General features: G+C 37.1%; 1 protein-coding gene across 3 annotated transcripts; it reads left to right on the plus strand.

Annotated features, from left to right (window-relative positions):
- LOC128227464 (very low-density lipoprotein receptor-like) lies at nt 1-26,460 on the plus strand. Of its 3 annotated transcripts, none has more exons than XM_052938243.1 (10): nt 1-112; nt 5,384-5,429; nt 9,736-9,864; nt 10,123-10,251; nt 10,510-10,638; nt 14,200-14,709; nt 15,460-15,601; nt 16,082-16,210; nt 16,518-19,676; nt 25,847-26,460. In XM_052938243.1, the coding sequence occupies exons 1-8, from the start codon at nt 86-88 to the stop codon at nt 16,101-16,103; spliced, it is 1,134 nt and encodes a 377-aa protein (XP_052794203.1). In that variant the 5' UTR covers nt 1-85; the 3' UTR covers nt 16,104-16,210; nt 16,518-19,676; nt 25,847-26,460. The 3 variants fall into 3 exon arrangements, with proteins under 3 accessions (XP_052794203.1, XP_052794122.1, XP_052794040.1); XM_052938162.1 differs by lacking the exon at nt 25,847-26,460 and adding an exon at nt 19,725-20,388; XM_052938080.1 differs by lacking the exon at nt 25,847-26,460 and having other exon boundaries at nt 16,518-20,388.
- Nucleotides 26,461-27,724: the final 1,264 nt, after the last annotated feature.

A 27,724-nucleotide genomic window follows, 5' to 3' on the forward strand; every position in this document is an offset into this window, starting at 1 on the left:
TTGGGTTTGATCTGCGCGATTTAAATTCAAACAATTAAGTTAAAATATTAAGGTGAGCTGTGAACGTTCTTCTGAATAAAAAAAAATGGCTTGGATACAGTTTTGTCTCATTGTAAGTTTTAATAAATACGCTATCATATTTAAAACATTATTTAACACTGACTGCAATACCATCTTCCTTTGTTTTCTCCCGTTTTATGTCATTGCTTTCTCCCATTTGTTTTTCCCCATTTTTTGTCTTTGTTTTCTCCCATGTCTTTGCTATTTTCCCATTTTTGTCATTGTTTTCTCTTATTTTGTTTATGCGCATTGTAACTCTGAGATTAGCATAGGGTATATAATAAGGTCTTTATTGGTCGCCGTTTGATTTGCCGACTGTTTTATGCGTGTTTTGATGTCATTCAGAGGTATTCAAACCACGGCCCCAGTATCAAAAAACTACTTAAGTTAAATCTCAACCTCAGACCTAATTATTCTTACCACATAACATCATAGGTTATTCAAAATCATATAATTATATTCTTACTCCTTTGAAAAGGAATTCTCTCATAGAATATAGAGGGGTAGTTAAGGGCATTCGGGTTGAGAGCAAAACTAGCACAAATCTGCACACGGTTCTCTTTATTGTAACTCTATGGCCAGGGCAATAAATTCTAACATAATTACAGTATCAAAAAACTACTTAAGTTAAATCTCAACCTCAGACCTAATTATTCTTACCACATAACATCATAGGTTATTCAAAATCATATAATTATATTCTTACTCCTTTGAAAAGGAATTCTCTCATAGAATATAGAGGGGTAGTTAAGGGCATTCGGGTTGAGAGCAAAACTAGCACAAATCTGCACACGGTTCTCTTTATTGTAACTCTATGGCCAGGGCAATAAATTCTAACATAATTACTTTTTCTTCGAAACACAAAAATTACGTGTTCTTCCTTTATTAATACTCTTGCCATCATAAAATCTTACAGGACGAAATTTAAATGATGGTTTTATAGTATGCTTTAAGTAACTTGTTCTGAAAACGTTTACTTATAATGAATTTTATATATGTTTTAAATTGTTTAAATTACGAATAGGTCCCTTTACGATAAACGCAATTGCCTTAAAAAGTGAAAGTAAAGCAAGTTAGGTGTTTTAATAAAAACATAAGGGATCAGAAGAATGAGTTTGCTTAATCAATGCCGATGAAACAGAATGTTTCGCCAAGATGTTTACAAGGCAATCTTTTTCTATGGAATATTAAATCCCTGAAGTATTTTATTTGTGAGTTTACAAAACTGTTGATATTGTTCATGAAGTACTTTTTGTGATTATAACGATTTTCGTTGTCATAATTAGGGCGGTTTCAAGAAAACTTATCGAGATTTTTTAATTCGTGTTTTACATATGCATGACCCGGATCTTTCTGCGAAACTCCGCCTACAAAGGTCATAAAAGGTCGACAGGGTCATACAAAATGAACGCAAATTTTATCGTATGGAAAATGAAAATATTTGAAACTGTCTGCCAATGACTGTATCTTGTATTTACAATATTTTAGGCCTTTTTTTACTTTTAGACGTCCTAAGAATATACAATATGGTCTTATAAAATGTTTGTGTTATACTAAATCATTTTCGGCCAATACATGTTATAGACTTAGAGGCTCATATTGGGACAATATCAAGATTAGTTCCCTATTTAATAGCCAGGGGCGTTTCCAGGATTTGACATTAGAGGGGGCGTAACTTAGGAGCGTAACCTTTTGACTTGCGCCCCTCTCTTAGAACCGAAATGTATTTGTTATAAAGTGTTTGCGGGGGTTTGGGATTTTCCCCTAGATTTTTGTAACAACTTCTAGTCCGAAATATTGCAATTTGGGCGTGTTTAATTACTTTTATTACCGTTTCAATCTACATTGAAATAAAAAGTAAACTTTTGGGAAAGGGGCGTCTCTTGGTTATCATATGATTTGTTTTTTGACTTACAATGCAGTTCACGTCATACTACATACATTTTTTAAACTTATTAAAATTTTCATAGAATAGATTCACGTAGATTTGATATAAAAATGTTACAGTTACTGAGTTTTCGTTTCTTTCTATAGATGTTATCTTTAACCACATTGACCGATTATGCACGGGAACATACATCAACTATAAATTGCCTCCGCGCGGTCTCAATAATTAACTTCTTTATGCTATTTGATACTGTCACATATTTGTCATAATTTACTATGCATATACAGATCGTGTTTCTCTTTTGATCCATAATACATATGTGTTTTAAAGTTTGTCATATCTATTGCTCTATCAACGTCATTTGATTGCCGCTAAATGACATGTACATTTCAAACACCTTAGGTCGAACTCTGTTATCTCGGTGTTCTGGTTATGTCGAACTTTTTCGAATGTATTGGGTATAATTAGACATCGGTTATATCGAGTTTTCGTTCTCTCGAAGTATTTATCAAGGTCCCAACGACTTCGGCATAGCGAGTTTTGACTGTATCAATATTTACATTCGCCAAATCCTTTGTAAAGATAAAACTAGACGTCCATATTGTATACAACACAAGGAGTAATGACGTCATTGTTAAGTTCAAAATTGCGCTCCAGTTGGATTAGCGAGAGGTCAATTTAAAAATGATTTACGACGTTACAAATATAAACTATTCTTTCATACGAATGCAGAAGATACCGATAGTTTTTAATTTTAATGAATAACTGTTTGATATGTAAAATAAGTATTGGTGGCATTTTTTCTTGCGTCATGAAGAACACTTTCAGTTTCAGTCAACACATTTAGATTCAAAATATTCGTTTGTGAAAGGACAGAAAACTATGATTAAAGTATACTACTACTACTACTACTACTACTACTACTACTACTACTACTACTACTACTACTACTACTACTACTACTACTACTACTACTACTACTACTATACTAGTTATTTAATAGAATGTGATACGCTTTGATATCATAATTGTAAAAAAAAGTACCAAAATGTAAAAAAAAATGTATCGGAGACCGGGTTCGAATCAGTGTCGCCAAAATTGCAGTCCAGCGTCGTATCCACTGAGCTACGACGGCTTACTCTATTGTGACATAATAAAGCTATACACGTTACTTAGTAATATCACGTGATAACACCAACTAGCCAATCACGCATAAGGAATGAATTCTACTAGGTAGACATACCCAGTAATCTTTTTTAATGAAAATACGAAATAACTGCTAAACTTAAAAAAAATGTAAACTATGTGGTACTTCAGTAAGTAAGTTTCAATTTACTGTACACATTAATACCAAGTTTATGACAGTTTTCGACAGTTTTCTTTTTTTTCAAATTGATCATCTGGGTGCACAGTTGCTTTAAAGTAAGATGACTAATTATAATTATAGTCAAAGTGAAAAGATAATGATAATAACAAAACCTTAATTACATAACAATGATTTTAATGATTATAATTATTATAAAAAATAACAAGAACAACAACAAATAATAATAATAATAATAATAATAATAATAATAATAATAATAATAATAAGACTAAAAGTAATAATAATAATTAATAATAATAATTATAACTTTAATAATAATAATAATAATAATAATAATAATAATAATAATAATAATAATAACAGTAATAATAATAATAATAATAATAATAATAATAATAATAATAATAATAATAATAATTATAATAATAATAATAATAATAAATAATAATAATTATAATAATAATAATAGTAATGAAAATAATAATAATAAAAATTATGACAATAATAATAATTGTAATAATAATAATATAATAATAATAATGATAATGATAATAATAATAAAAATGATGATATAAATTTTAATAATAATGATGATATAAATAATAATAATAATAATAATAATAATAATAATAATAATAATAATAATAATAATAATAATAATAATAACAATAATAATAATAATAATAATAATAATAATAATAATAATAATAATAATATAATAATAATAAATATAATAATAGATATAATAATAATAATAATAATATTAATATTAATTAATAATCATATAATAATTATAAAGATGATTACATAGTCAGCTGATCAATTAATTATTATAGTCAAAGTGAAAAGATAATGATAATAGCAAAAAATCAATTATATTTATAGGTTACTATAAAACAATAATTTTAATGATTATGATTATAATAAAAAACAAAACAAATAATAATAATAATAATAATAATAATAATAATAATAATAATAATAATAATAATATTAATAATAATACTAATAATAAAATTATGTTGTTTTTTCAAGTGATGCAATTTTGCTCTTTTATTTTCAGATAATGAGATACGATGTTCGTATTTACACCAAAATTATCGTTTAAATACAGCCAATGGTCTTTCTATTTGAGAGTGTTTTGTCGGGTATAAGTTAACCTAACTTCTAATTATTATGACTTAATTACAAGTCGAATCTTTCCACTATGAGCTGTATTTAGAAACACATTGCGTCCTGGCAAAACATTTCATATAGAATCGATTTTAATTATGCCTTTTGTATTACATGTATTGAACTTTTCACATAATTTTGTGTAAAGAAAACTGTAGCTTAAACATTGGTAACATTGTTAACAAGCGGTCTAAAAGTTATTACACAATGCGTCTAATAAGCTCAGTTAATATCCTTTGAATAAGTGTTAAATAGATATAATTTTAAGGGTTTTTAGTAAATAAATTGGATTTATGTCATGTTTCTACCTGGATTGCTAGAGAATGAAAAACTGAATCATCGAGACGTCAGGTGTACTCTCTTATTTTACAAAGCAAGGGTGCGGCTTTAATATTTTAATTTTAAATATTTGGTAATACTACATAGCCGAGAGTGTGGGTTTAAGATCAGGGCGGATTGCTTCAAATTTATCACAAATATACTGAATAAAGACGAGAGTGTGGGTGTAATATCAATGCGGATTGCTTCAAATTTATCACAAATATACTGAACGAAGCCGAGAGTGTTGCTTTATTATCAGGGCGGATTTTTTCATATATAAGGCCGAGAGTGTGGCTTTAATATCAGAGCGGATTGATCCATATTTATCACAAATATACTGAACAAAGCCGAGAAGTGTGGCTTTAATATGAGAGCGGATTGATCCATATTTATCACAAATATTACCGAACAAGGCCGAAATGGTGGGTTTATGTCAGAGCGGATTGATCCATATTTATCACAAATATACTGAACAAGGCCGAAAGTGTGGGTTTAATATCAGGGCAGCTTGCTTCAAATTTATCACAAATATACTAAACAAAGCCGAGAGTCTGACTTTAACACGAGGGCGGATTGCTTCATATTTATCACACTAAAGTTATATTTCGTTTCAGGCAGTTCTTCTCCCCTGGATATGGCAGACAATAACCTCTGACTCAGGTAAGGATTGAACGTATTCCTTTCTTGTAAAGCCCACCTGAGCATGAGGTGCTCAATGGTGAGCTCATGTGATTGTTCACCGTTGTCTTCCGTTGCTGGCATCAATCTCCTGCCATGGACATCATTAGTAACCATTAACTACTTTAGCAACAACATTAATTCTTAGTAACCAATAACAACTTCACTACAGCTTGCTTCTCAATTAGTCACCACATTCCTTAGGAACAATGTTTTTGTATATACAATGCATAATTATCTCAATTTAGGAGGTGATAAAATATTGAAAAGAATTAAATAAGGCGATATCATCATCATCATCATCATCATCATCATCATCATCAACACCACCATTATCATCTCATGTAATGCCCCTCCTATGCTTATTATAAGAGGTTTTATTTTCATCATGATAATCTCACTTTCCCACACATTTATTTTCTCCTACCCCAGATCACATCCAAATATTTGGCTATGTCAGAGATCTGTACCTCTGCCCGTTTGTATCCATTTGTACGAGATAAATTAAAAAACATTTACTATATTTATAACTATATAAATCTACCCATTCATCAGAGGTTTGATAATGATAAATGTACGCATAGCATCCAGGGGCGTAGCCAGCGTTACGCACTTACGCACGTGGATAACATCAATTTGAAAAAATGAAATAATAAATATGGCCAAAATGGCATCAAAGTCAAGGGCTACGCTAATTAGTGATATTAGAATTAAGGGAAGATCAGCTATACTAAGCATTGTTTCTCTGTACTAGATAGCTTACTGAGCCTAAATCAATCAATCAACGGGTAACTACAAAGTCGGCGGCTCGAACCTATAGGTCCCTCCAAGTACACATCCGTGCTCAACATGTTAGTTCCATTATCCATTTTTACCCTTGGGAGCCCCCCCCCCCCCCGAACCCCTGCACGGCTACAGGGATATTTCCCCTCCAACACCCTCCCCCTTTCGTGCGTAACATTCAGTAAATCCTGGCTACGCCCCTGGCATCATCGCTCTGGTGTACATGAATGAAATCAACCATGTCCGCTCGTCTAACGTACTCGCGCATGATGTTCTGTTTAATTTAATTGAAACGTGCACATATAATGCACGAATATAAACAATGTATTAAGTATCGGACCCAGACATGCCTTACTGATCATTCTGATAAGTTGTTCGAGATGTGACCAATGTACTAAAATGAAGGAATATGCATTGTTTTAAGCTTCTGTCATGGCTACAACTTCACTGATAAGTTATAAGAACAACGAAAAGACAACATATTGAATACAAAATCTTTGTAAAGGGTCTCGCTTATGTTTTCGGACAACACATATCTTTTCCGGGAAAGCATCGGAAAGCACTTATTTTAATTTTGCTTAAATAATAATAATAATAATAATAATAATAATAATAATAATAATAATAATAATAATAATAATAACTTTATTTAAAGAAGGCAACACATTAAGACATAGGCATCATATTACAAATAAACATAACACACGTCTTATTTACAATGCGGCCTTCTGAGAAGTGCTTAACTCTTTGATACCGAAATTGCAGAACAAAATACAATTAAAGTACTTAATTATATATTGGTTGTAATAGGTGGGGAGCTACGCCGGAACATTCAAGAAAAAATAGAAAACTGACGCCGTCACTGCTCGGCCACGGGGCATTTTACAATAGCTGATGTACATGTATAGTTTAACCTTTATCGAATAAATTGGAAATATCACGTGATAATGTCCATCAATCACTTACGCTAAAAAATATTTCTGTATGCATTAGTAACGGAATTAAATGTTTGGTGTTAAAAGACAATATTTGAGCGAATATCAGCTATTGTTGAATGGAGCCAGCTTGCTGTTTCTTTGTTTTTACACACCTAGTGGTTTGACGCATTTAATTTTGTATATTCTTATTTTGTAAAAAGAGCATTTTTCAAAACATGAGCGAGTCCCTTAAAACACATATAAGCAACTACAGAGGAGAAATAAATATTGACAGCATGCCTATCCATTTGTAGAAGCCAATAGTGAAAATACAGCACGTTGTACTGAACATTCCCGTTCATGTGACTTTGATTTTTTCGATCCGGTAATGCACCAGTCAACTGTAACCACGGCCCTCCCAGGTCCGGAGGTATACCGGGGATAGCCGGGGAAATGGGCCTTACCTAGGCTCCCTGGGGTGCGGGGGCATTTGGCGGGGATTTAACCAGCAGTTCATCCCCGCAGAGCGGGGATCTTACCCGGGCTTGGCTGGACCGAAATCAAAGTCTCCGCTATTTCCTGTAACTTAATGGTGATAATTTATGGACATTATTAAGGCAGTGCAGTAAACATTAAAACGATTGATTTGTGACGTCATTTCCGGAATGGAAAAGTGCAGTTCGTCGGTCACTCCCCCGAAAACCCCCAAACAAAAACAACAACAACAACAATGCATTAAAGAGACTCGCTCATGTATTTAGACCAAACATGAGTTTTCATTGTATTATTTTACTCTTTGACATTAAAATTGCAGAAAAGAATACAATTAAAATATAGACAATAACCTGGTTTTGGTGGGAAGCGAACCCACGCCGGTACAGTGAAGAAAAAAAACAAAAACAGAACAATGAAACCCTTATCACTCGCCCACAAGGACTCATGCATATAAATTGACGGATATATTAAGATTTATTGCATACATTATCACGTGATAATGTCAATCAACCGATAACGCTTCATGTTTTTCAAACTCTTCACTTCAAAGGCAATATTTGGGCATTATAAACAATTGTCGGGTTCTAGCCGTAAGTATCTTAGTGTTAACACTCCTTATGATTTGCCAAAATTTGCTTTCGTAATACCTTAAACTTAAAAAGTGCGTTTTAAAAAACACCTTAAGACGTTGAAGTAATCAGAGGAGGCGGCATACAGTGTGTGTATACCACGTGTTAAATTACGTCATATATATGCTACGTCAGACGGCAACATTTTGCCTAAAACGAAGACTTCTATCAAAGATAGCTTTTCTTTTACTACACCATTTTAAATGAATCAAAGGACAGTATATGCCACTAAAAGGCCACGCTCGTTTTAATACCGGATTTGATAAGGTAATTAGTTTCATCAAACACTTCGACAAATCTGTTTCCAAAATAATGTTTTGACAGTGCTCCGTCAGACGGCCGTTCAGTTTAAAATAAAAATAAAAGTTTTTGAACGGATAGTAAAAATAGTGGGCCAATAAATAGACTGAATGAAATAAATCAGGAATGTCTAAGGATAAGGATAATAATTATATTGAATATAGGCTATGTCAGAGATCTTTACCTCTGTCTGTACCCAGAAGTCTATACTTGTATTATATTCCACAGGTGGCTTGGACAAAAAAACGACATTTCCGAAATGACGATACATTCGCATACAATTTTGCGCGCTTTCCTGACAAATTACAATTAAATGTCAGTGTTATCCGTTTAAGGCATACTTTTATAATAAAAGGAGAGAGAAACATGTGCTCACTCAATTGCATTTCAAACAATCATTCTATACTTTGCTTTATGTTTCTCGTGGAAACAGCATATTATTTTCAATGCTGCTATTGGTGACGCCAAAGTCATTTCATCATATAATTGTCCCAAATAATATATAATACGTATTACAAGTTCAAAATTAATTCCATTACTATATATTTCTGTTGTCCGATATCAGTTTGATATGGGGTATGTGAACATATCAAATAAGGAAAATACAATTTGTGGAACTACTTTCAATGATCTCTGGGACGCCATTATATATAAAGTCGCGATGTGTCGTCGATTTTAAAATGCATCGGAAGTGACATCACGTCAGTAGCTGTTCTATTCACACGCCGTTCAAGCGAATGAGCGAGAAAGATAGAGCAACTATATTTGAAATTTCTTCCTCAATTTAAAGTGTATTTATTCTGTTTAAAGCGTCTGTAAAAAGAATCATTAAATGTTTATGACTATATCGCCAGTAATTATTGCGCATACAAATATTTTGCTCCTGATCGTGTGAAATATAATTACAATTGTGCATTTGTTTTCATATAAAATCAATTTTATGCACATATTGACAATGTTTTAACTATACTAGCTGTTTCCTGTTATAACGCATAAGTACTAAACATAAAGTTACAGTCCTGTATATTTTATCTTGAACCGGTAAACGTTTTAATCATTAACATCGTACATATTGAATGATAATGCGTGTAATCTTATTTTAACGCATACGACTATTTCAAACCTTTGTGATATTTGATGCTGCCATTGACATCATTATTACAGACTTGGATGTATGCCGTCGAAATGGCAACTACTTCTGTAATGTTTCCCGGCAATGCATCCCCAAGTCATATGTATGTGACGGAGATAAAGACTGTAAGCAAGGTGAGGACGAGGCTCCTCCCGTCTGCGGTAAGTCATCTTTGACGACTATTATTTATGTGTTCATAAGGAGTATGCAGTTCACATTGTAAAATTATTCACAGATAAATAGCGCGACAAATGATAATCATAAAACTACAGTCATGTATTTTATATCTTGAACCGGTAAACGTTTTGACCATTAACATCGTACATATTGAATGATAATGCGTGTAATCTTATTTTAACGCATACGACTATTTCAAACCTTTGTGATATTTGATGCTGCCATTGACATCATTATTACAGACTTGGATGTATGCCGTCGAAATGGCAACTACTTCTGTAATGTTTCCCGGCAATGCATCCCCAAGTCATATGTATGTGACGGAGATAAAGACTGTAAGCAAGGTGAGGACGAGGCTCCTCCCGTCTGCGGTAAGTCATCTTTGACGACTATTATTTATGTGTTCATAAGGAGTATGCAGTTCACATTGTAAAATTATTCACAGATAAATAGCGCGACAAATGATAATCATAAAACTACAGTCATGTATTTTATATCTTGAACCGGTAAACGTTTTGACCATTAACATCGTACATATTGAATGATAATGCGTGTAATCTTATTTTAACGCATACGACTATTTCAAACCTTTGTGATATTTGATGCTGCCATTGACATCATTATTACAGACTTGGATGCATGCCATCAAAGGGACGGATACTTCTGTAATGATTCCCGGCAGTGCATCTCCAAGTCATATGTATGTGACGGACGTAAACACTGTAAGCAAGGTCAGGACGAGGCTCCTCCCGCCTGCGGTAAGTCATCTTTGACGACTATCTTTTATTTGTTGATAAACAGATACCAGTATGCAGTTCACATTGAATGCTGATACAAATATATTAAGCTTGAACATTTATATTGAAAATATAGTTATAATACTTTAGCATTAACTGTAACTTTGAAAATATATATGGCTTTTTAATTTTAATGGTCGGAATTATTTATAACGGTTAAGGGTTAATTTGCAACCTAACGGCCAAGCGGCATGGTGGCATAAATTTGTTTTCTATTTCAAAGCATTTGTTGATGTCCTAAAACAATGACCAATTTAGGTCTATTATTCTGTAGCATCTTCTAAAAAAAGAAAATACCCCATGAGTCAAAATATATTTCTGGATTTCAAACGAAGACTCAAAATTATAATTTAACATCCCTCAATGATCATTTGAAATGAAATATAATTATATTAACTTCAAGCGGTTTTGAATACAAAAACTCGTTCTAGCAGCTCAGCGGCCTGTCGACTTTGCGGCGTGTAGTCAGCAGCTTTGTAGAGTGACGTTATCGACCGTATGGCGTATAATTAGCGGCCTTGTGGCGTGTAGTAAACGACCGTGCAGGGCGTGTTTTTAGTTGCCTTGCGGTGAGAAAAAGGCGGCGAGAACTCGTAATAAGTTGCCGGCGATATGTAGTGAGTGAACTTTAAGTGTGTAGTTAGCGGTCTTGCGGCAAGTAGTAAGCGACCTTGCGGCATGTAGGTAACGGCCTTGTAGCATGAAGTTAGCGGCCCTGGGGCGTGCAGTTAGCGGCCTTGTGGCATGTAGTTAGCGGCTTAGCGTCATGCAGTAAGTGGCCCAGCGGCATGTAGTTAACGACCTTGGGACATGTAGTTAGCGACCTTGCGGCGTTTAGTTAGCGGCATAGCGGCATGTAGTTAGCGGCCTTGGGACGTGTAGTTAGCGGCATGGCGGCATTTAGTAAACGGCCTAACAGCATGAAGTTAACGGCCTTGGGACGTGTAGTTAGCGGCCGTGGGGCATGTAGTTAGCGGCCTTGTGGTGTGTAGTTTACGACCTAGCGGCAAGTAGTTAACGGCCTTGGGGCGTATTGTTAGCGGCCTTGAGGCGTGTAGTCAGCGGCCTTTGGGCGTATAGTTAGCGACCTTGCGGCGTGTAGTTAACGGCCGTGGAGCGTGTAGCAAGCGGCCTAGCAGGGTAATATTAACAGCCTTGGGGCGTGTAGTTAGCGGCCTAGCGGCATGATGTTAGCGGCCTTGAGGCGTGTAGTTAGCAACCTTGCGGCGTGTAGTTAGCGGCCTTTGGGGTATAGTAAGCGGCCCTGGGGCATGTAGTTAGCGACCTTGTGGCGTGTAGTTAGCGGCCTTGGGGTGTGTAGTTAGCGACCTTGGGGCGTGTAGTAAGCGACCTTGGGGCCTGTAGTTAGAGACCTTGCGGCGTGTAATTTGGGGCATTGGGGCGTGTAGTTAGCGACCTTGTGGTGTGTTCTTAGCGGCCGTGGGGCGTGTAGTTAGCGGCCTAGCAAGTTGAAATTAGCGGCCTTGGGATGCGTCTTTAGCGGCCTAGCGGCATAATGGTGACTGCATTGGGGAGTGTAGTTAGCGACCTTGCGGCGTGTAGTTAGTGGATTTGGGACATGTATTTAGCGGCCTTGGGGTGTGTAGCTAGCTTCCTTGGGGCATGTAGTTAGCGACCTTGCGGCGTGTAATAAGCGGCCTTGCGTGGTGTAGTTAGCGACCTTGGGGCGTGTATTTAGCGGCCTAGGGGGTTGTAATTAGCGACCTTGGGGCGTGTAGTTATCGGCCTTGGGGTGTGTAGTTAGCGACCTTGGGGCGTGTATTTAGCGGACTAGCGGGGTGTAGTTAGCGACCTTGGGTTGTGTAGTTAGCGGCCTTGGGGTGTGTAGTAGGCGTCCTTGGGGCGTGTAGTTAGCGACCTTGTGGCGTGTAGTAAGCGGCCTTGGGGCGTGTAGTAAGCAGCCTTGTGGCGTGTAGTTAGCGGCCGTGGGGCATGCAGTTAGCGGCCTTGCGGCGTGTAGTTTTCGGCCTTGTGGCGTGTAGTTAGCGGTCTTTGGGCGTGTAGTTAGCGGCCTTGGTTCGTGTAGTTAACGGCCTAGCGGCATATAGATTGCGTCCTTGCGGTATGTAGTTAGCGGCCTGGGGGCTTGAAATTAGCGGCTTTGGGGCTTGTAGTTAGCGGCCCAGCGGCATGTAGTTAGCGACCCAGCGGCATGTAGTTAATAGTCTTGTGGCATGTAGTTAACAGCCTTGCGACATGTAGTTTGCGGCCCAGCGGCATTTAGTTAGCGGCTCAGCGGCATGTTTTTAACAGTTTTGCGGCATGTAGTTAGAGGCCAAGCAGCATGAAGTTACCGGCCTTGGGGCATGTAATTAGCGGCCTTGCGGCGTGTAGTTAGCGCCTTTGCGGCATGTAGTTAACGACTGTGAGGCTTGTACTCGTAGTTCGTGGCCTTGTGGAATGTAGTAAGAGACCGTGCGGCGTGTAGATAACGGCCTTCCGGCGTGTAGTGAGAAAACCTTCCGTTGTGTAGTAAGCGTCCTTGTGGCGTGTAGCTAACAACCTTGCACCTTGTAGTTCGCGGCGTAAAGTTAGCGAACGTGCGCCATGTAAGCCAAGTAAGCGACCTTGTGACGTGTAGTTCGCGACGTGAAGTTAAGAAACATTGCGGTGTGCATTTTGCGGCGTGTAGTAAGTGGCATTGCGGCGTGTTGTTAGCGGCCTTACGAACACCATGACAGTTGCATAAAAATTATATCGGTTTTAAACGGTTTACGAATGTTCCATAAAGGTGAAGGTGAAAACGCGTCGAAGTTCAATGCTGGGTCGATCCAGACCCCTGACGTCATTGGCGTCGTAGATTGTCCTCGTAAAGTGTGTTTGTTGACCTTGCAATCGGTAAGTGGGACAAAAATAAGAAATTGAGTGTACTGGTATATTCCTTCTGAGAGCAAACAGAAAACATTGTTGTTGAATTAAGACGCCACCTGAATCGACAGATTCGACAGAACCTTTTTTGAATTGAATATGAAGAAATCTATTTGCAAACGTTACGGCGCGTAAAAAAACTAAGATATATAATAATTCTTTTTCATTCAGCACGTGTCAAACACGTCAACAAAATCACATATGTACCCTTCAACATAATTGTTACACGTTTTAAAGTGTGCGAAGCTCCTTCAGCGTCCCTCAATTTTCTGTAAATCAAGCACTACTCGTCTTCGAGATATTTAGTGAATTGACCGTGTGGCAAATAAGAATTCATTTCCTTAATTAATTAATAAAAAAAACTATTATAATTTTTAAAGTTGATAATTGCCCATAATTGCCCTGGCAATAAAACAATGCAGGCTGCGGGGACATACCCAGAAGCCTGAAATTTAACGCGTGCGTGCGTGTCATCACTTATGTGATAGCTCATACCTGTCCTGTTTTCGACTTTTCATGGATTTGTGTACAAATTCGTATCTTTATATTAAAAACCCCATAAAATCCAGACAAACCCGCATAATTATACTTTATTTAGCATTAAAATATTGCAAATACTGTTTTCATTTGCAGCTCTCAAAAAGCAGTGTAAATCAAATTGGTTCTTTAGCGAAGGCTGTCTGGGTGGATGTTTTCCTGGTTATTTTGGCAAGTATTGCGAGAAGAATTGTTCTAAAGAATGTTTGAATGGAACATGTAATAGCATAAGTGGAATTTGTAAGGACTGTACACGAACGTATTTAGATAATTGTTCGCTTGAATGTGGCAAAGGATGTCTAAAAAAAGACGGTTTCCCGCTTTGTGACAGACAAAGTGGGAAGTGCTTACATGGCTGTTATCCTTATCACTACGGAAACTATTGCAACAAAACATGTATACACTGCAAAACAAATTACTTCAATGATGTATGCGATGTTAACGGTGCATGTCTGCTTGGATGTGAGAACGATTATTGGGGCAAGACGTGCAACACTAAATGCAGTGCCAATTGCCAAGGTGACGAACATGGAAACCGATGTAATTCATCCACCGGGGAATGTTTAAACGGCTGTACTACTGGTTGGAGCGGTAGATTCTGTTTGGGTAAGACTAATGTTCAAAATATTAACCGCCTTTGTGATGAAACGAAGGGCACCCACACTAGTATTTTACTCATTTATAATAATCAGTTCTAAATGATTATCAAAACTGTCGAAGATTACCAGACCCCTTTTCCGCGAATCATATAAAGCGTAACAACCCTAAGTATCTTATTTCATTTAGCCAAATTGCTAACATTTTACAAAAAAACGCACACCAAACATTATGTTTATCATTAAAATAATATCTTTTAAAAGCCTTAGAACTTTTCAAAATGAAAGTAATTGGAAAATCTTGATATCATGTTAAGAGGAATCCGCCCCCAAATTAATCTAGTTCTCTGTTAGCTCTATTTAACTGAATGCTCCATTGTGATGCCTGATGCCATTTGTAAGGCGTTAGCTAACCTATAACTAATACGTCCAATAATTGACAGAACGTAGATCGTACATAAATTATTTCAGTTTGTATATTCACTCTTCAGTTTGACCTACTTCGAACGTAAATGACATATATGGCAATCTTTGAAGTCCAAACAAATTGTGTTTGTTGTATTAATTTTGGTATTTCTTATTTACATATTCCTTTTCCGCACACAAATTCCTTTCGAATGATATCAAAACAATTTGGGGCTACCAGGCATCTAAACTCTGTATAGTTGTGGGCCTGATATCTTGAGATTGTTTGAGAAAATGTGGTTAGTTCATGTTCTGGTTTGCCCAGCCATTAATATAACGCTCCATTTGTTTTAAGTTTCTTTAGATGTGAGCAGTACCGATAAAGAGAACGTCAACTCTATGAATGCAACTTTAATAGTCGTACCAGGTGTTGCCACTGTGGTTGTCATCGTTGTCGTCGTTGTCGGGATTATCTGCTATCTACGGGCTCGAAAAAGGTAATGGCCACATTAAACAAAGTAGCGAACACATGTTTTTAAAACTAGATAGGTTTTGTAATATACGAACATATTTTGGAATCTATTGGCATACTTCAGAAACATATGTTAAGATTTAAGTTCGGCGTTAATATGACGATTTTGACACGTTATATTAAGTATACTCGGCTACTGCAGGAAAATAAAACATTGTTTAACTGTCGCTTCTGTTTATAATTATTAGTAAATACGCATTGCTGGTTAAAAAAAATATGTGTCATGATGACTTTGTTTTTGCGGCTACGAAATGGAACATATTAAAAGGCATCAAAACATCATTTTGCAACGTATTTGTTTTTAAGTGTTATTTGGTGTTTTTTGCGTTTTAAAGATAATATATGTTATTTAGTTGCTGTGGTATCATTGGACGATGATCCAAGCTTAATTTATATGTAATCGCTTGAATGCCAATGCTATAAAGGTAAAAACATGCTTCTGTAGGTTTAACCGATCGGCTGAATGAACGCATGGAACCACGCCGAGTATTTCCAGTTCATATTCCACCAGCACAACAACCCTCCAGGTCTCGGAGACGGGCTAGCTCTTACGTGTATGACGAGGTCAACGAAGGTACATATTCATGTTATCCATTTATTCAAATTTCACATTAAACGTTATGTAATGTTTTTGATTATCGCTCAAATAAATGTGGATCTTAGTACTTTCATGTTGTAATGAAACCATATAATTACGAAACAAATATTTCAAATAATTGTTTGCTTTTTGTAACGTAAATTGGGCTTTCCGTAATAAATGATTACATGTTAAAAAAATAAGAATGTTATGAGTATTATTTCATGATGCTGATTGCAGATATTTGTCAGGTACTACAGCTCAACGCATTATTAATTGTTTGTTACTTTTTCAATTATTTTAGAAACCATGGAACATTATCATTACATCTGTGAGCAAAACGCTCCAGATCACTATGATAAAATCAAAGATCGCAAGCCATGCATCTGTCCACATTGCGTACGCGAGCGAGTTATTCCGTTTCTTAATAGAGTTTCTTCAGGATCGTCGAGTACCACTTTTGTTGAGCCTTATGCAGTCGGTGGCGGAAGTATTAGCAGTCGCAGCTACGTAAGTAATAGCGAGATAAACCCAAGACGAAGCGCTACAAAGTATGATCATGATGGCGGAATTGTGCCAACAAAAGAATTTACGGACGATAGTAATTCCCAACAGAGCATCACTAAATCTGACGGCAAAAATGAACTTGACAGTACCGATGACAGTAAGCCTAGGCGGAGTGTCACACGCTCTGATGGTGCTCTTGATCATGTCGGTAAGACAGATAATGCGGACGGATTTAATCCCGGCCCTTGCGTTGCAAAATCTGATAGCAATATTGAACTTGTGTGCACGCCCGGTTATTTGGACCTTGAAGCCCTTTATCAAAAAGCTAAGGCTGAAGATCGGCGAAAGCTAGCTGCTAAATATTTAGATTACGGGGAAGATGTATTTGGTGAATTAGGACAATTTCAAGCTATTGAGAGGAAAGAATGTGAACTGTCTAATAATGAAATAGAACTGCAAAGTATGGGACAAAATATTGAGTCTTCCCTATCAATAAGTAGATCAGAACTAATCGAAGAAAGTTGTTGTTCAAATAATACAGATTCCATTGTCAAACAACAGCCTGACGATTCAAAATTTGACGATCAAACAAACACTGAAAGGTCAAATAGTGATGAAATAAAACAAACTGATTCCCTTTAGTAAAGACGATGCATGCTTATGGTTGGCGATTTAGCTTATAATATTTTAGATTTCCCCAGATAGATAGTGTGGGGGGGGGGCGACACTTTATATATTTTTAAAACTTTAACATCTTGAATTGAATAAACTAAGGAAAAATGTGACGTATGAACGCTTAGATAGCTACATCCTTTTATTTTTTTATCCTTGTTAATATATAGTCGCGTATTCATAAAATCATGCATGTAAGTTGTATTGATTATTTATAATACTTTGTTGTTTGATGTGTTTGGAAATATGACGTATGAAATCTTAAATAGCTACATATTTTTACTCTTTTTATCCTTGTAAATGTATAGTCGAGTATTCATAAGATCATGCTTGTTAGAGGTATTGATTATATATATTTATATATTACTTTGTAGTTTTAAGTAGTTAGGAATGTGACAAATTAATACGTTATTATCCTTATCAATGTATACATCAATATTTAATATTTGCTTGACTGTTTTCAGATAACAATGCATTGTTTATTTTCTACAACATAAAATGTGTACAATTTTCTTTTTTCTTTTATGATCATTTGATTATAGAAAATACACTCTTAAAACATATACGAATTTGTCTCTTAATTATAAATGAAAATAAAATAAGTTATAGGTGAATCCGTAAATTGTTAATCAAAATGTTTCGTACCTTTCAGTAATTGTTGTTAAATTTTAGTAAAATGAATATAACTTTATGCCTACTTAAATGCTTGTGTATATCTACTACATTCACTTCCATTTTTGTAGAAGAAGATTTTATTAACTATAAGCTTACAGCCCATCAGTTACATATAATATAAACATGTACAGTATATAAACATTTCCGATAGAACAACTTTCAAAATCAATCATAATATATAAACAAAGTAAAGTTATATCACATTTGCTTTAAATACTGAAAAATAGTTAGTGGAGAAAAGTGTCTAATGTCTAAACTGACGCATTTCAAAGCCCTTATAGACAAAACAACATAGTTTTCTAATAGTAGTTACATTTTCGCTCGAAATCAGTTCGATAAATTTAGGAATATTTGGATTGCGCCAATAATATCGCTTAATGTATAAGATTCTTAATTCATGATATAAAGGACATTCTAAGAGAAAATGGAATTCATCTTCAAGTGTATTACAAAGTTGGCATTTTCGTTCATTTCTTGGAATTATTTGGGGCTTGTGCCATCTGCCCATTTCTATTTCTAATCTGTGTGATGCTACTCTTAGTCGTGTTAAAGCTGTTCTGAATTTATTGTTTTGTATGGTGTCTAAATATGACTGATAATTAAAATTTGCAAATAGTATGTATGTTGACGCTCTTGATGACTCTCGTAATTCTTCATTCCATTTTTGCATGAAACAGTCTCTAGCCCTCATTTTAAAGGTGTGTATAAAATATTTTGTATTTACAACCCCTTGGTTAAGCCAAACTTCAGCGAATCCCATAGATTCTAACAGATTTTTAACTTTAATTGCCCAATTTATTTCCGTTGCGTTGTTTTGTATATCATTTAACATCGAGTTATATGTAAGTCGGATGAATTTTCTTTCATCCGTCATTGTCATTTTCAACCAAAAGCGGATGATTGATGTCAATCTATGGACATACAATGGGACTCTACCTAATTCTCCATATATAAAGTTGAAAGTTTAACGCCTAATAGTGTTTTTAAAAAATGGAGGTGTATCATTCGACTTATATTGAAGAACATACAATGATTTTATCTATTGCGAGATTGGACGTTAAATTTTTACCATTTATTACATTGTAAAGCTTTAACTTGAGATGTTGCAAACAAATGATGATAAGTACACTAAAACAATTTAAGATGGACTATCACTCCAATATAATATTGAATCAACTATATTTCGCCTAAGAACTTGATAAGAGCTGTAAACTTACTATTTTGATACAGGTAAAACATGTTTTGATTCGGGGAGAGAGTTACAGAACTTTATTATACAGGTAAAACATGTTTTGACTCGGGGAGAGAGTTACAGAACTTTATTATACAGGTAGAACATGTTTTGATTCGGGAAGAGAGTTACAGAACTTTATTATACAGGTAAAACATGTTTTGATTCGGGGAGAGAGTTACAAAACCTTATTATACAAGTAAAACATGTTTTGATTCGGGGAGAGAGTTACAGAACTTTATTATACAGGTAAAACATGTTTTGATTTGGGAAGAGAGTAACAGAACTTTATCATACAGGTAAAACATGTTTTGATTCGGGGAGAGAGTTACAGAACCTTATTATACAAGTAAAACATGTTTTGATTCGGGGAGAGAGGTACAGAACTTTAATACAGGTAAAACATGTTTTGATTTGGTAAGAGAGTTACAGAACTTTATTATACAGGTAAAACATGTTTTGATTCGGGAAGAGAGATACAGAACCTTATTATACAAGTAAAACATGTTTTGATTCGGGGAGAGAGTTACAGAACTTTATTATACAGGTAAAACACGTTTTGATTTGGGAAGAGAGTTACAGAACTTTATTATACAGGTAAAACATGTTTTGATTCGGGGAGAGAGTTACAGAACCTTATTATACAGGCAAAACATGTTTTGATTCGGGGAGAGAGTTACAGAACTTTATTATACAGGTAAAACACGTTTTGATTTGGGAAGAGAGTTACAGAACTTTATTTAGGTATAGGTGGATTAATGTAGGTGTTTACGGTGATACATGTATACTATTGATAAAATGTACTTGCTATCGTGTAACTATATATACTCAATAAAGATAATAGACGATACACAAAACTTTATTTGTCAGATATCGAACTAAAATAGCATAACTAAATACATACAAGCTTATAAACAGTCATGAAGTATTTCACATAACCATATATTTATATACACTTACACGATAGCATATTAACAAGTATTACTTGTTTTAAGTTAAAATTTCTTGAAATTAATATGTATACCTGTATGTATAACTTTTATATCTTATTGTTTAATTTGCATAAAATGTTACTTGGTTCAACTGTAAATACTTTTCTGTATCTAACTGTTATGTAAATAAATATTAAAATATCTTGAGTTTTTACAGTCCGACTTTGGGATGCATACCCGAAACATATATTCACTTACATAAACTATTTTTCAAAAGTAAGATTCGTCAATGAAGGCACGTGATTTGTCCATTTAAAACATAACCGAGATATTCAGCCAATGAAATTGCAGATAAGCAATTATAAAGTAATAGGTTACAACATTAAGAATTTCAACGAATCAGGTGTATGAGGTTTCTCTTGGTGGTCAATCATCAGTAACTTAAGTGGGTCACAAATCAGTTGAAAGAGGTTACCCTCCCCCCTGCCAGACCCCAGTTACTTACGTAGGAAACGAATCAGGTGTAAGAGGTTGCTCTAGGTGTCATTCATCAATTACTCCCTAGAAAACAAATCAGGTGTAAGAGGTTACCCTAACCCCTCCCAATCATCAGTTACTCACCTAGGTAATGAATCAGGTGTAAGAGGTCAACCAACCCCTACCAATCATCAGTTACTCACCTAGGTAATGAATCAGGTGTAAGATGTTACCCTAACCCTCTCAATCATCAGTTACTCACCTAGGTAACGAATCAGGTGTAAGAGGTTGTACTGACCCTCACAATCATAAGTTACTCACCTAGGTAACGAATCAGGTGTAAGAGGTTAACCAACCCCTCCCAATCATCCGTTACTCACCTAGGCAATGCATCAGGTGTAAGAGGTTACCCTACCCCCTCCCAATCATCAGTTACTCACCTAGATAATGAATCAGGTGTAAAAGGTTACCCTTCCCCTCCCAATCATCAGTTACTCACCTAGGTAACGAATCAGGTGTAAGAGGTCAACGAACAAGTCCCTAACATCAGTTACTCACCTAGGTAACGAATCAGGTGTAAGAGGTTACCCTAATCCCTTCCAATAATCAGTTACTCACGTAGGTAACGAATCAGGTGTAAGAGGTTGCCCTTCCCCCTCCCAATCATTAGTTACTCACCTAGGTAATGAATCAGGTGTAAGAGGTTGCCCTTCCCACTCCCAATCATTATTATTGACTCACGTAGGTAACGAATCAGGTGTAAGAGGTTGCCCTTCCCCCTCCCAATAATCAGTTACTCACGTAGGTAACGAATCAAGTGTAAGAGGTTGCACTCCCCCCTCCTAATCATTAGTTACTCACATTGGTAATGAATCAGGTGTAAGAGGTTACTCACCTAGGTAATGAATCAGGCGTAAGAGGTAGCCCTTTTCCCTCCCAATCATCAGTTACTCACCTAGGTAATGAATCAGGTGTAAGAGGTTGCCCTTTCCCCTCCCAATCATAAGTTACTCACCTAGGTAATGAATCAGGTGTAAGAGGTTGCCCTTCCCCCTCCCAATCATTAGTTATTCACCTAGGTAATGTATCAGGTGTAAGAGGTTACCCTACCCCTTCCCAATAATCAATTACTCACCTAGGTAATGAATCAGGTGTAAGAGGTTACCCTATACCCTCCCAATCATCAGTTACTCACCTAGGTAACGAATCAGGTGTGAGAGGTTACCCTACCCCCTCCCAATCATCAGTAACTTACCTAGGTATTGAATCAGGTGTAAGAGGTTACCCTACCCACTCTCAATCATCAGTTACTCACCTAGCTAATGAATCAGGTGTAAAAGGTTACCCTTACCCATTCTAATCATCAGTTACTCACCTAGGTAACGAATCAGGTGTAAGAGGTTACCCAATCCCTCCCAATCATCAATTACTCACCTAGGTAATGAATCAGGTGTAAGAGGTTACTCAAACGCCTCCCAAACATCAGTTACTCACCTAGGTAATGAATCAGGTGTGAGAGGTTACCCTACCCTCTCCCAATCATCAGTTACTCACGTAGGTAACGAATCAGGTGTAAGAGGTTGCCCTTCCTCCTCCCAATCATCAGTTACTCACCTAGGTAACGAATTAGGTGTAAGATGTTGCCCTTACCCCTTTCAATCATTAGTTACTCACGTAGGTAACGAATCAGGTGTAAGAAGTTACCCTACTCCCTTCCAATCATCATTTACTCACGTAGGTAACGAATCAGGTTTAAGAAGTTACCCTACTCCCTCCCAATCATCAGTAACTCACGTAGGTTACGAATCAGATGTAAGAGGTTGCCCTTCCGCCTCCCAATCATCAGTTACACACGTAGGTAACGAATCAGGTGTAAGAGGTTGCCCTTCCCCCTCCCAATCATTAGATACTCACCTAGGTAATGAATCAGGTGTAAGAGGTTGCCCTTTCCCCTCCCAATCAGTAGTTACTCACCTAGGTAATGAAACAGGTGTAAGAGGTTACCATTTCCTCTCCCAATCATCAGTTACTCACCTAGGTAACTAATCAGGTGTAAGAGTTTGCCCTTCCCCCTCCCAATCATTAGTTACTCACGTAGGTAACGAATCAGGTGTAAGAGAATGCCCTACCTCTTCCAAATCATCAGTTACTTACCTAGGTAATAAATCATATGTAAGAGGTTGCCATTCCCCCTCCCAATCATAAGATACTCACCTAGGTAATGAATCAGGTGTAAGAGGTTGCCCTTCCCCATCCCAATCATTAGTTACTCACCTAGGTAATGAATCAGGTGTAAGTTGTTACTGACCTATGTAATGAATCAGGTGTAAGAGGTTGCCTTTCACCCTCCCAATCAGTAGTTACTCACCTAGGTAAAGAATCAGGTGTAAGAGGTTGCCCTTCCACCTCCCAATCATGAGTTACTCACCTAGGTAATGAATCAGGTGTAAGAGGTTACCCTTCCCCTTCCCAATCATCAGTTACTCACCTAGGTAATGAATCTGGTGAATAACTGATAATTGGGAGGGGTTAGGCTAATCTCATTCACCTGATCCATCACCTAGGTGAGTAACTGATGATTGGGAGGGGTTCAGAGGTTGCCCTCCCCCCCCTTATCATTAGTTACTCACCTAGGTAATGAATCAGGTGTAAGAGGTTGCCCTTCCCCCTCCCAATCATTAGTTACTCACCAAGGTAATGAATCAGGTGTAAGAGGTTGCCCTTCCCCCTCCCAATCATTAGTTACTCACCAAGGTAAAGAATCAGGTGTAAGAGGATGCCCCCCCCCAATCATTAGTTACTCACCTAGGTAATAAATCAGGTGTAAGAGGTTACCCTTCCCCCTCCCAATCAATAGTTACTCACCTAGGTAATAAATCAGGTGTAAGAGGTTGCCCTCCCCCCTTTCAATCATTATTTACTCACCTAGTTAATGAATCAAGTGTAAGGGGTTACCCTACCCCCTCCCAATCTTCAGTTATTGACCTAGGTAATGGATCAGTTGTAAGAGGCTTCCCAACCCCCTCCCAATCATCAGTTAATCACCTAGGTAATGAATCAGGTGTGAGAGGTTACCCTACCCCCTCCCAATCATCAGTTACTCACCTAGGTAATGAATCAGGTGTAAGAGGTTACCCTACTCCCTCCCAATCATCAGTTACTCACCTTGGTAATGAATCAGGTGTAAGAGGTTACCCTTACCCCTCCCAATCATCAGTTACTCACCTAGTCAATGAATCAGGCGTAAGAGGTCAACCAACCCCTCCCAATCATCCGTTACTCACCTAGGTAATGAATCAGGTGTAAGAGGTTACCCTACCCCCTCCCAATCATCAGTTACTAACATAGGTAACGAATCAGGTGTAAGAGGTTACCCTAACCCCTCCCAATCATCAGTTACTCACCTAGTCAATTAATCAGGGGTAAGAGGTCAACCAACCCCCTCCCAATCATCAGTTACTCACCTAGGTAATGAATCAAGTGTAAGAGGTTACCCTACCCCCTCTCAATCATCAGTTACTCACCCAGGTAATGAATCAGGTATAAGAGGTCAACCAACCCCTCCCAATCATCAGATACTCACCTAGGTAACGAATCAGGTGTAAGAGGTTAACCAACCCCTCCCTATCATCAGTTACTCACCTAGGTAATGAATCAGTTGTAAGAGGTTACCCTACCCGCTCATATCATCAGTTACTCACCTAGGTAATCAATCAGGTGTAAGAGGTTACCCTAACCCCTCCCAATCATCAGTTACTCACCTAGGTAATGAATCTGGTGTATGAGGTCAACCAACCCCTCCCAGTCATCAGTTACTCACCTAGGTAACGAATCAGGTGTAAGAGGTTAACCAACCCCTCCCTATCATCAGTTACTCACCTAGGTAATGAATCAGTTGTAAGAGGTTACCCTACACGCTCTTATCATCAGTTACTCACCTAGGCAATGAATTAGGTGTAAGAGGTCAACCAACCCCTCCCAATCATCAGTTACTCACCTAGGTAATGAATCAGGTGTAAGAGGTCAACCAACCCCTCCCAATCATCAGATACTCACCTAGGTAATGAATCAGGTGTAAGAGGTTGCCCTTCCCCGTCCCAATCATTAGTTACTCACCTAGGTAATGAATCAGGTGTAAGTTGTTACTGACCTAGGTAATGAATCAGGTGTAAGAGGTTGCCTTTCCCCCTCCCAATCAGTAGTTACTCATCTAGGTAAAGAATCAGGTGTAAGAGGTTGCCCTTCCACCTCCCAATCATAAGTTACTCACCTAGGTAATGAATCAGGTGTAAGAGGTTACCCTTCCCCTTCCCAATCATCAGTTACTCACCTAGGTAATGCATCTGGTGAATAACTGATAATTGGGAGGGGTTAGGCTAATCTCATTCACCTGATCCATCACCTAGGTGAGAAACTGATGATTGTGAGGGGTTCAGAGGTTGCCCCCCCCCCCCTAATCATTAGTTACTCACCTAAGTAATGAATCAGGTGTAAGAAGTTGCCCTTCCCCCTCCCAATCATTAGTTACTCACCTAGGTAAAAAATCAGGTGTAAGAGGATGCCCTCCCCCCCAATCATTAGTTACTCACCAAGGTAAAAAATCAGGTGTAAGAGGATGCCCTCCCCCCCAATCATTAGTTACTCACCTAGGTAATAAATCAGGTGTAAGAGGTTACCCTTCCCCCTCCCAATCAATAGTTACTCACCTAGGTAATGAATCAGGTGTAAGAGGTTACCCTACCCCCTCCCAATCTTCAGTTATTGACCTAGGTAAAGGATCAGTTGTAAGAGGCTTCCCAACCCCCTCCCAATCATCAGTTAATCACCTAGGTAACAAATCAGGTGTGAGAGGTTACCCTACCCCATCCCAATCATCAGTTACTCACCTAGGTAATGAATCAGGTGTAAGTGGTTACCCTACTCCCTCCCAATCATCAGTTACTCACCTTGGTAATGAATCAGGTGTAAGAGGTTACCCTTACCCCTCCCAATCATCAGTTACTCACCTAGTCAATGAATCAGGTGTAAGAGGTCAACCAACCCCTCCCAATCATCAGTTACTCACCTAGGTAATGATTCAGGTGTAAGAGGTTACCCTACCCCCTCCCAATCATCAGTTACTCACATAGGTAACGATAGTTACAGAACTTTATTATACAGGTAAAACATGTTTTGATTTGGGAAGAGAGTAACAGAACTTTATCATACAGGTAAAACATGTTTTGATTCGGGGAGAGAGTTACAGAACCTTATTATACAAGTAAAACATGTTTTGATTCGGGGAGAGAGTTACAGAACCTTATTATACAGGCAAAACATGTTTTGATTCGGGGAGAGAGTTACAGAACTTTATTATACAGGTAAAACACGTTTTGATTTGGGAAGAGAGTTACAGAACTTTATTTAGGTATAGGTGGATTAATGTAGGTGTTTACGGTGATACATGTATACTATTGATAAAATGTACTTGCTATCGTGTAACTATATATACTCAATAAAGATAATAGACGATACACAAAACTTTATTTGTCAGATATCGAACTAAAATAGCATAACTAAATACATACAAGCTTATAAACAGTCATGAAGTATTTCACATAACCATATATTTATATACACTTACACGATAGCATATTAACAAGTATTACTTGTTTTAAGTTAAAATTTCTTGAAATTAATATGTATACCTGTATGTATAACTTTTATATCTTATTGTTTAATTTGCATAAAATGTTACTTGGTTCAACTGTAAATACTTTTCTGTATCTAACTGTTATGTAAATAAATATTAAAATATCTTGAGTTTTTACAGTCCGACTTTGGGATGCATACCCGAAACATATATTCACTTACATAAACTATTTTTCAAAAGTAAGATTCGTCAATGAAGGCACGTGATTTGTCCATTTAAAACATAACCGAGATATTCAGCCAATGAAATTGCAGATAAGCAATTATAAAGTAATAGGTTACAACATTAAGAATTTCAACGAATCAGGTGTATGAGGTTTCTCTTGGTGGTCAATCATCAGTAACTTAAGTGGGTCACAAATCAGGTGAAAGAGGTTACCCTCCCCCCTGCCAGACCCCAGTTACTTACGTAGGAAACGAATCAGGTGTAAGAGGTTGCTCTAGGTGTCATTCATCAATTACTCCCTAGAAAACAAATCAGGTGTAAGAGGTTACCCTAACCCCTCCCATTCATCAGTTACTCACCTAGGTAATGAATCAGGTGTAAGAGGTCAACCAACCCCTACCAATCATCAGTTACTCACCTAGGTAATGAATCAGGTGTAAGATGTTACCCTAACCCTCTCAATCATCAGTTACTCACCTAGGTAACGAATCAGGTGTAAGAGGTTGTACTGACCCTCACAATCATAAGTTACTCACCTAGGTAACGAATCAGGTGTAAGAGGTTAACCAACCCCTCCCAATCATCCGTTACTCACCTAGGCAATGCATCAGGTGTAAGAGGTTACCCTACCCCCTCCCAATCATCAGTTACTCACCTAGATAATGAATCAGGTGTAAAAGGTTACCCTTCCCCTCCCAATCATCAGTTACTCACCTAGGTAACGAATCAGGTGTAAGAGGTCAACGAACAAGTCCCTAACATCAGTTACTCACCTAGGTAACGAATCAGGTGTAAGAGGTTACCCTAATCCCTTCCAATAATCAGTTACTCACGTAGGTAACGAATCAGGTGTAAGAGGTTGCCCTTCCCCCTCCCAATCATTAGTTACTCACCTAGGTAATGAATCAGGTGTAAGAGGTTGCCCTTCCCACTCCCAATCATTATTATTGACTCACGTAGGTAACGAATCAGGTGTAAGAGGTTGCCCTTCCCCCTCCCAATAATCAGTTACTCACGTAGGTAACGAATCAAGTGTAAGAGGTTGCACTCCCCCCTCCTAATCATTAGTTACTCACATTGGTAATGAATCAGGTGTAAGAGGTTACTCACCTAGGTAATGAATCAGGCGTAAGAGGTAGCCCTTTTCCCTCCCAATCATC

The sequence above is a fragment of the Mya arenaria genome, chromosome 1 (assembly GCF_026914265.1).
Source record: "Mya arenaria isolate MELC-2E11 chromosome 1, ASM2691426v1".
Lineage (NCBI taxonomy): Eukaryota > Metazoa > Mollusca > Bivalvia > Myida > Myidae > Mya > Mya arenaria.